This window comes from Tetrao urogallus (assembly GCF_951394365.1).
Source record: "Tetrao urogallus genome assembly, chromosome: 1".
NCBI classification, from domain to species: domain Eukaryota; kingdom Metazoa; phylum Chordata; class Aves; order Galliformes; family Phasianidae; genus Tetrao; species Tetrao urogallus.
Genome location: NC_136813.1, coordinates 124,167,298 through 124,178,152, shown reverse-complemented (window position 1 = coordinate 124,178,152; position 10,855 = coordinate 124,167,298). Strand labels below are relative to the sequence as shown.

Genomic DNA, 10,855 nt, shown 5'->3' with positions numbered 1-10,855 from the left:
TAGTTCTGAGAAGGCTGCAGCAAAGACAGGGTGCTTGGTTTTTATTAGGGACATCTCTACTGTCACATAAACCCAGGATTTGCATAAACACAAATACCTCTTAGATGTTCCCAGCAGTACGAGATTAAAGTTCAAACAGATATCTGTAAACAGTAAGAAATTTCCTCAGCAAACACAAAGTTTTTGTGTAACAAAGGGGCCTTTCATTTTAACGTTCCTCCGAACTGCAGCTGTTTCGGTGCTGTGAGATTGTTTGGAGTTTACTGCAGTGATAAGATCTTATATGAGATTTCTGAGGGGAAAGCTAGAAGGACCAGTTCTGTCAGTAAGAAACTCACCTCAATGGAGCTGTGCCAATTTCCATCAAACAGCGGTGTGGCCCTGATTTCTTATGCAGCAAGCTGTTTTTCCCTTCTTATTGTTACCACTGCTTGACCTTTCAAGTTTGAACCAAATTAATTGCCACCAGATGATAAAATAAATTCTAAGACTTCATCTTTATAACTGAGCCTTCCTATTTCCTTATGGACACAAGAAAAATTTCTAATGTAAGGAGATCTATGGCTCAGTGCGTTATGTTGCCCAGATCTGTGCACAGGTGAGATCCTAACTCAGCAGGTAGTTCTCTGTTCCTGTGTAGAGCAACTGTAGGATGGAGCTTATCTCCATCATTTCGGTCCCTTTTTAACATTTCGGAGATCATCCTGAGGCCCATAATCTTTAAACATGAAGGGACTTTATTAGGAAAGGAAGAAGAGAGCCTCCCAAAATGAATCCTGAAGCCACGTTGATAAGCGTGCAGATTTAAAGATCTGAAGTGAGTGCCCCTTGTGGCAGCCACAAAGGGCATAAATACCCTCCCAAGGAGCCAAAAATGTATCAAAGAAATTGCAGAACTGCACAAAGGTGCCAGGCATCCATGTGGCCTCTGTGCAGCAGATCTTGAGATGTGAATCTACTCTCCAAGTATTCTGGGATGACTTTGAGAGAGAAATGTCATAGAAGGCATTTCACCTCCTGCTTCAGTGGGCAGTTTTATCCCTGGATAAATGGGAAATTTCTAACTTTTATCTATAGCCCTATGTTATAAATACGTTGTGGCAGTGACTGCAAAATATCTGTCAATAACTGGGAGTTTTCATTGCCAGAATAGCCTGGATTTCTAGATGCTATTATTATATTATTAACACTGGCCACTCAGAACAACCACTTCTGAAGTCTACAGTAGCAGCTTAGTAACAGCTCACAACAGACTTTTTGGTTTCAGCGCAGCTCTCAAAAGGTCAAACGCCTTTACCATCATAGCAGCACAACAGCAGCTCTCCTTGCAGGTACCCTCTGCAAGGCTGATAAAGCATGACTGAGCACCAGAGGCAGTTACAGATCCCATCGGGCCACCTCAAGTAGGGCTACTGCCAGAAGGAGAAACATTTCCATCATTTCATATGCCATCTTGTCCTCACTTTCAGGATTTTTCACAATGTTACATCTCCATACTTGCCCATTTCTATCTGTCCGTTCTCCACCACTCTCCCAAACCTTGATCATCAGTTTATCAGTGTTCTTAATGATCTCCAAATTCTCTTCCACATCTTTCCTATTCATTGAATTTTATTTTTTATTTTTTAATTAATTCACAGAGGCATTACTACTCTCCTCTTTCAGCTCATTCCTCACGATCTATATCCACCAAGATATCTGCAGGAAATTGCAAGCTTATAATTGCTTTTCAGACAATCAGTGATGATGCTCAAAGCACTTTAAAATGGATTCTGTGTCTTATATATTGTTCCACCCTCTTCACTGGATTATTTCTGAACTGATTGATGTCACCCTCATGTTTTTTAATCTCTTTATTAAACATGTCATGTTCTCTACAAGGAGTTGTGCTTACAAGCAGGACACAAATTTCAGGCTACATAGTGAACCAGAGAGATGGAACACAGCAGAAAGTGGGGGTTAACTCCACCCTGTGCACAGCTGAAAGATATAAAGAAGGCTTCAACTACATATCCTGGAAGATTCTATACACTTCATGGCCTTTGGGGTCCTATCATCCCCAGCTCATTATGGGCTTCATACAGCCCTGAAAAGGCAGGGATGGTTACAGATAAATTTTACTCTCACAGAGCCATTGATCCAAATCAACTCTAAGGGCTTCTATGGATTAGTCCAGAATTAACCACAAGGTAACACAGAAGAAGACCAGCATAGTTACTTAAACAAAGGCACAGAAGTTTACACTGATCTCATCTGCTTGCTTTAGGGGACACTACAGTTACACTGCAATTAAGTTCATGGTAACATGCTGTAAATCCAGACCAGTTCTCCCGACTTCAGAGGAGTCAATAAGGATTTACATGAGTGTAAGCAAGGATGGAATCTGGTCCTAATTTAGGACACATCTGTCAACACAGATGGAGCTGAGAGAGCTTATTGTCATGTTATTTTCCTATTTCTGTTTGAGATTCTATTCACAATGGAGTCAACTCAACAATTTTAAAATCTCGGAACACAGGCAGTGTCATCCCCCCTTTTGTGTGTCTAGTAATTTCTATCAGAGTGTGAGATGGCCTGGTACTCAGGCTAAGTCACAACAGCTTAAGAAAATATTCTCATGAGAAATAATGGATTAAATTGTCATCCTGTAACCACTTATAAAGTTGATTAACGTTTCTGTGATGAGCAACTCTTTTGGCATACTTCGGACAGTTGTAAAATTAATCACATGAGTCACAGCTTGTACAATCATATCCCATAGAGTGCCGTACTACAGCTTTCATCCAGGCAAAATTCCAAGAAAGTCATGTAGAGCTTTGTCTGAGTGGTGGATTTATTGCTTGGTGGCTGCAAATCTAAAAAAGTAATAATAATTGTTACCTTTCAACCAAAATTTATGTTGTGATTCTGGGCCTTAACTTGTTGCTCTTTAAAACTGTTATTCTTCCTGTTGTCCATCTGTTCTGACCACCACAGAAAGCGGATGAGGGAGAACTTTCATGCAAAGCATGGAAGAGTATTCTGTAACGTGTAAGTATCTTGTATGTTACAAAATAGACTGTTTCTTTTTCTCTGACATCCAACAGGTCCTGGTGGTTTATTTGCTTTGTTTTAATTAGGCAAATAATATGTGTATTTTCTGTCATAAAAAGAAAATAGCAAGAAGACTGCTGAGCTGAAGTTACCTATCTAAAGAACTCACAAACTGATTCCACAGGAATCACTGTTTGGAGAAAGTAATGATTTCATGACCTAGAAAGAAATCCTGTTGTTTTTTAAGCTGTGCTGTTGCTTTGTGGCTAGAAGCCTTCTAGGTTTTGGACATCACTGATAATGTTTTAAGGAATAAAAACACTCAAGCAGTTGAGTACCAATTTTGTGCAACAAATAAAAAGCACAAGTATTACAAGTCAGATTCCTAGTAATAAAAGACAGAAGGGTAAGTTTTTTTCTGATTTACATGAGTATTTTTAATCTGCTATACCTGTTTATGCCAGCAATGGCTTGGAGTGCACTGTGAAATGAAAAGGAATACCAAAACACTGCTCTAAAGCAGTGCAAATCTGGGATAACTCCAGTATTCAAAATTCTCTCTCAAAAGTAGTGTGACAAAAAAAGTCAAACCAAACATATGCTGACATGCAGAATTTGAAACAAAATGAGACACATATGGAGAGGAAATTGCATTATAATTATTTGATTATATAATTCAAATGAATGTCAGGGTCCCATGACAGATCCATGAAGGAGATGGATTTGCTAATCTACCAGTAGCCATATTACTGTAAATCTGGAGTTGGTTCAGTGGCTTCAAACTAATTCCAAATATTCTGTAAAACCTTGCAGATATTTTTCCCTGCTGAATACTTTAAGCAGGTGGTTATTAGCTTTGTAATCTGAACTCTTATGTAACAGGCCATCCTTAATTTCAATACTCTCAGGTGTACTCTCAGATGAACAATTCAGTACAAGTTCAGCTTTCCCAGTGGCTTGTTATTTATGTTGCTGTCTTGAAATTTACTAAGGTTAAGAAGAATTAGAATCAGAAAACTTCTGTTTTTCAAGATATAACCCAGGAAACACAATTCAAAAGGCAACTGTGACCTAGTGGCTGGCAACCCTGTCCATGACAGAGGCAGTTGGAACTACATGATCTTTAAGGTCCCTTCCAATCCAAGCTATTCTATTATTCTATGACCTCTTAGTTATGGCTGCCCATATGTAAAATTCTGAATCAGAATTATCTATGATGTACGTTGAATGGAAAGTTTTGATGTTCAATCCCAGAATTTCCCTACACAAGAGATTTCAAAAGCTTTTAGGCAGAGAAAGATAAAAAAAAGTAAAACACCTAACAACTACATACATGGAAAAAACCCTCTCTGCCCATGGCACTGCTGAGAGCTAAGCTGCTGCCCACCACCAGGTAAAAATCATACAGCACTCTACCTCAGCTGGAAGCTTGTAAGAGCTGAGGTGATTGGCACTAGCTGAGAAGGAGGATGATAAGCATAGAGGGAGGTGCTAAGGATGGAGAAGCTCGTGGAAGGGAGTGGATATAGAAGATCTTCAGTAGGGGCTACTTACTAGTGTTATTTTTCTTTTTGTGGCAGGTGTTCAGGAGGGCTCAGGCATGGTCAGCCATTGGGTTGTGTTAGTCCTCTGCTGCTTGGGACAGCTTTGTGCAGGTAAGTGATACTTATCTCTGATCTTTTCTCTTGATCCTCTCTTTGTATCTCATCATTTTTCTGTTTGGGTGGAGTTACTGGAGGTTTTTTTTTTGTTTTTTTTTGGTGTGTGTGTGTGTCTTTTTGTTTTTTTTTTTTCTTTTTTCTTTTTCTTCAAGCTCTTTCCTAGGACCTGTGCTGAAAAAGATTTTCCAATATTATTTTGGCAACTTTCCTATCCAGATCACAGCATGAAACCTCAGCTTGCAGCCCCTCAGCTTGCAATGAACAATCCCACTCTCACTACAATTGCCCTAGAGAAACCTTTCTGTACGTTCGATAGCTCACTACATCCAAACAAATCTTATGCCATCTACTTGTATGTAATGAAAAGTTCAGGTAAGTATCAAGCGTTATTTCATCTCTAGAAAATAACTACATTATATGGCCATTGCATGCTATTCTTCAGAATTTGATGGGAGCAAGAATCAGTGGAAGAAAACAGAAAAAGAGGTAGCTGTAAGTTACATGTAAGCTTGGCCTCTGGTCTCAGTTTTTTTTACTAAGGTCTTACTATAAAATAGCTATAGGAATTCCATGGTACTGATAAAAGGTGTGTAAGCTGACTCTCTGTAGGTGTGGAACAGCACCATCGATTATAAACAGTTTACCCTGATCTTGTTAATGAACCCAACTGGATCAAAATCTGACACTTTCTCTAAACGTGAATACCTTGAATAAAAACCCCAAATCCCCTACGTAAATATGCTGAGAGAAGATGGGTAACCTCTGCTGTTTGTTTTATAGTTAAGGTTGCATAGACCCAGTTTATTTGTAACTAAGACAAGTTACACTCATCTTATGAGCAAAGATGCTCGGCACATGGGTTCATTCGTAAAATTAATTTCATAATTGCTTGGCAATGAATCATTGCTGGCCATGACCAAGAGCTTCCTTCACTGTTTCCTGCTGTTCTGACCAACTGTACAGACTGCCAGCTAGAGATGCTCCTTAAGCTGACAGGAATGAATGACTTTATAACATACTGTTGCCCCCGAACGCCATCTGCAGCTTCCTTTTTTGAGGAGAGTTCTTGTGGGGTGGGAGGGAAGAACAGGTCAACAGCTCAAGAAGGCTAAAGTGTGCACTGCTGAGTGATGCTCTTTTGGAAAAACTGGAAAGAGTTTTCTTCATTGCCTTGGACTAGTTGAAACCTTAACCAAATACACTGTCTGATACAGCTACCAGTGCAATTATGAGTGTGCTGCCTTTTGAGATGATTCCCAGTAATGAAGTACACCTCTTTGCACATCTAAAACAAATTGCAAGTACATTATGTGACTATAAAAAGCTACAATGACCTGAAAGCAGTCATAACTGCAAATATGCATCTGGATCTGACATTTTGTGTTAGAAAAGACATCAGCCACCCTGTCTCCTATAGATTCTGTGGGAAAAGCTCTCTAGAGATGGGTGAATCTCTACAGAAGAGGTTTCATAAAGAAAAACCTCTTCTGCTGCTTTTAAAACAGGCAGATGCAGACTTGTTTCTTGGCAGAAGCGAAAGGAATTTTGTTTGGATTTTTTTATGGTCTGCAGAAAAGCACATTGTCTCACTCTTGGTTGCACTTTCGAGCAGGGAGAGGTGAAATTTTAGATAGTTTGATTTTCTAAACACCTTATGTTCAGCTCTGCTGGCAATGAAATGCATCAGTACACAACAAAACTGAGTGCCTAGTAAATTTCTGAAGAACTAATGTAACCTTTTGGTCTACTTTGGCTAATGACACTATCAGACTTGATCTACCTAACAAATTGAAAAAGCAAACAAAAAAACTGCTTAGAGAATAGCTCACCACAGCCATGCTGAGAGTTACTGAAAGAGGACACTGGGAGAGCAGGAAGACCTAGGTGTAATTATTCAAATTTAGGGAAGACAGCCCCAGTAACTCATGTCATGGCTAGTCTTCACTTCCATGTTCTTGACACTGTTCAAATAACTTGAGCACCGTCTCTGAAGTCAGATTTTGAACCCTTATCTTTCAAAACAAACTTAATTTTGCATTGTATCATACCTAAAAACTTCTCATGGCCAAACAGTTGCAAGAACTCTGCTCCAGGAGCACAGCAGAATGCTTGCGAACTTAAGTAGTTCCCAGTATACTGCAGCTGCAGAAAAACTGGCAGTCCCTCAGCGCTGACAGCACTGTACAACTGGAAGGAGCTCTCAGATTAAATTAACTCTCAGTTGCAGAGCTTGGGAGCATCTCTTGACACTTGTGCTTTGGTTTTGCAATAGGAAAAATGTGAGAGTTGGAACTGAACTTTTTAAAGGATGTTGTAGAGTTGGGTGCAGATGTATACTTGGCTTGAAGCCATGAAGACTTTCAGACTTTCTGTCATGTCATCTGGAAGCATTAGCATGCCTGGCTGGTCAGGAATGCAGATGCTGCATCTGCTCATGCATTTCCTACACGCTGGTCTGCATATTGTGCTGTTCTGGAAGGTGCTATTGTATGACTGAGGTCTCAGGGTTTCTGTTCCATGAGACAGAATTGTGGCTCTATAGAAACTGCCTTGGCAGTAATATCAAATCAGAAGCGGCAGAACTTCTGGATGCTTTTTGGAGCCACATGGGGTAGGGGTGAAGAACAGTCTTTGCCACCATAGTCTGTCAAATTCTTGAAAAGAGGAAATGAGTGTGGGAGGGTTCTAATGAAAAATATTGCCTGAGATACATTGTATATGCTTCCTGGTTTCTAAGAAACAAATGTAAATAGCTTTGACAACAGATGAGGAGTAAGCAGTGGGATCACCACACAGACTGTTAGCAGGTATTTGGCTTCAGGTATTTTGGGGTAGAAGAGCAATTGTCAACTTAATACAAGATAAAGGGAAAAGGCTGCACTAGTTCTAATAGCCTTGTTAAAACCACCTCTCCTGCAGCAAGCACAACAAGCTCTGTGGTGACTGACAGCAACAGCAAGCCACTTGACAGCACATTCCAGCAAACGCTTGGGGGAAATCTTGGACCTTACAAGGCTGCCTCATTCGATGTACCCAACTGTGTGTCACCCCCCAAGCTTGCTGATGCGGGAGACATCAACAAAGTTTCCGACATCCTGAAACAATACCTCTTCAGAGTTGGGGATGATGGGACTTGTTTGTATGACCCAAACTTCCTAGACGTCTGCAATCCACCTCTTGCACCAGACACAACATACAGGTATAACTCTTATTTCTTACAAGGTGATTGCTGCTCTTAAAACTCATTTAAGAATGAAAATCTACTCTCTAGAGTTCCCTTATGACAGTATGATGTGAATTATCATTACCTAACTGGAGGCTGAAGTGCAGTATTGCAATGACAGTTATAAAGAAGGCTTGACTTTGGTCTAGCACTCTGCAGATCGTGCCCTATGGTGTTCTTGCAAGCGTGAGCTCTATTGGGTTAAATTCATGGGTCAATAGGAAAACTCACGTGTGAACTTCTGGATCTATACTTAAATTGAAGCAGATGATTTAGGGACAGTATCTGACCAGAAACTGATGGAAGAAGTTTGAAGAACGAAGTTGAGAATATTCACCATGTATTTTGTGCTAGATGGGTCTGCCAAATAGCAGACATGAGTTTGGCCCTGCTTGATTTGTTTTGACGGAATTGTGGGAAGCCAAAGTTTTCTGCAACCTCCTGCTCCAGGAAGGTCTCAGTGTAACTGGAGACGTCGCAGTAAGGGCCAGGCAGCTTGCAGGCTTGCCCAGCCCCTGCTGTCTGTTGAAGCGAACCATCTGGGGAGCATGGGCACACTCACTGCTATTACCCAAGATTCTGGGTTTTGCTGTTACCCACTATTTAAAAGCTGTAGTAAAGATGGCAGCCATATGAAGCTGTATCTTCTGTAGAAACTTTTGCTTCTGAAACAAAATACTATGGGATCTTTTGAGAAAACTGTCTACCCTCCTCTGTCTCCAGACATTAAGACTCAAACTATTGTAGAATGGAAACTGAATTCCTTTGCCAAATGTGTTGTTAGCCTGCTTTTTCAATGCTTTTCCTATCAAAGAAAGTGCCAAAGGTTTCTATTGTTGGACAAAATGTTTGACTTCCATATGGAAATCAAAACCACTTGCTGCTCTAAATAGTGAGGCTTTTCATAAGGGAATAGCAAACTGGGAAAAACTAGTTTTGTAAAGCTAATACCTGCCAAGACTCATAAAAATGGAGTGCAAACTTTACATGTCATAGCACAGAACGCTTCTTCTATTAATACTATTTGTTCCTTACAAGGTCTCTGAAAATAGTAATCTTTCACTGCTTCTGCGTAATGCTTCAATCAAAAACGGGAGTCTGAGTCTAATCTACAAAAGGAAGCTCAACATTTGAAATACCTAATTTAATGCTCTCTTCCCCACAGGTTTAAATACGTGTTGGTTGATAACACTGAAGGTATCATGAAAGACCAAACTCTTTGGTCTGATCCAATCAAAACCAGAAAAGGCAAGTCTGTAGTTTTGCTCAGGTCTTCTGAAGTAGCCTTGTTTGCCTTAGGACATTACTGGTTTCCTAATGAGCAATGTCTAGCATTTTTCTACAGCTTTCATAATTCTGTCAGCCTTTCAGTACTGGAATAGACGAGATAATGGTCTGCTTCTTTTGTGTACTTTAAAGCTTTGATAAAGTTTGTGCATGTGATTGCAGACTTGATGGCTGTTCATGTAATTGGGTGTTGCCAGAATTTCTAGGTAAAACAGATACTTGTCAAGTTTATAGCTTCAAAATTCTGACACTGAATCTAAAGCTTCTTCACCATAAATCACCTAGACATCAGTTTTCCTCTCCTAAATCACCTCCTTTCCCCCATTTAGTAAGGTTGTACGTAGTGAAAAAAATGATTCCTAGGAACATTCTTTCCATGGTTTTCTAGCTAAACTTCCCATGAAAATTGATATTTGGCCTGGTCGAAGGAGTGGAAGCATGATCGTCATTACATCAATTCTAAGTGTGTCAGTGTTCCTTCTGCTTGCTGGCTTGCTCGCTTCTGTGTTTTCTGCTCTTGTGTAAGTACTGCTACACCCTGCAACTTCTAGTAGTAGCACCTAATCCCCTGGCAATCAACATTCTTTTCTATAGTTCCATGCCACTGTTGGTAGTGGTGTTCGATATGACAGATGAGATGATATTCTTTCAATTTTGAACCTCTTATCAGCAGAAAAGGAAACTTTGTCAAATAATCTTCCCTACCAAGGCTGAGATCAACAACTCTTGTAATCATTATGCACGCTAAAACGGTCAGACTTCAGTATGGACTGATGAAAAAAAAATAAAGCCTATGCATTGTTTTGTGTATTACAGGTTTCCATATATGTAGAATTTGGCAACTGTCTTAGGGGGGTTAGGCCTTCGTAGTGATCATATAGTGTTTTAATTAACACCTGCTTGATTTTGATTGATTCAGCTCTTGCATAGGATAAATATATTACCATTTTGAATTAATAAACAGTGATTATTAAAAAAATAAATCTGTAGGCTTCTCATACTAAATGTTGTAAGTAGCAATTGGCCTTTGCAAAATATACTGACAATAGGCTCCACTCAGTCTCTATTGGAACTTACTGAATTCTTTCCCATAACCACTAGGGAATCAGAAGATCCTTCTGCAGAGACAAAGGGCACATCTGGGACTACTCAACAGAGTGAACTGAGACCACAGCTAAGCTCTGAGTGAACAGCCAGGTTCAAGTGAAGTCTGGAAATAAAGTTGAAAATGTGCCATGCCCTGCAGGACTGACTCTTCTGCCCAGCACTGGCCCCCTGCTACAATATGCAACCAACTGGGCCTGTACAACAAACAAAAAAAAAGGACTGTTTTTTAAGTCTAGCAGTAGATGATATCCTGTCTTGTCCTAATAAGATTTTACTTAGGTGATTGCTGTTTATAGCACACGTCAGGTGCCTGGTCTGAAGATGAAGGTTCATGAGATCCTTCAGCTTCAACATCCCAATGATAAGTTGTCTAGCACACATTCACATGTGGAGTAAACATTACAACAGGCATCTGCTTCTCATGTTCAGATGAATATGACATAGCCATTGGAGTCTCAGCCTTTCTCTATATAGTATCTGCTGAAGAATTAAAGAAAAACCTCTATAGAAAAAAAATGTTGCAAGACAAAAGTAGGGATTGAAA

The 10,855-nt window shown here is 39.9% G+C and overlaps 1 protein-coding gene across 1 annotated transcript; it reads left to right on the top strand.

Moving 5' to 3' along the window:
- Positions 1–4,633: 4,633 nt before the first annotated feature.
- UPK3A (uroplakin 3A) lies at positions 4,634–10,393 on the top strand (the record flags this gene model as incomplete). Its single annotated transcript, XM_079535285.1, has 6 exons — positions 4,634–4,688; positions 4,911–5,066; positions 7,614–7,893; positions 9,083–9,165; positions 9,593–9,725; positions 10,306–10,393. The coding sequence occupies 6 exons, from the start codon at positions 4,634–4,636 to the stop codon at positions 10,391–10,393; spliced, it is 795 nt and encodes a 264-aa protein (XP_079391411.1).
- Between the last annotated feature and the right edge of the window lie 462 nt (positions 10,394–10,855).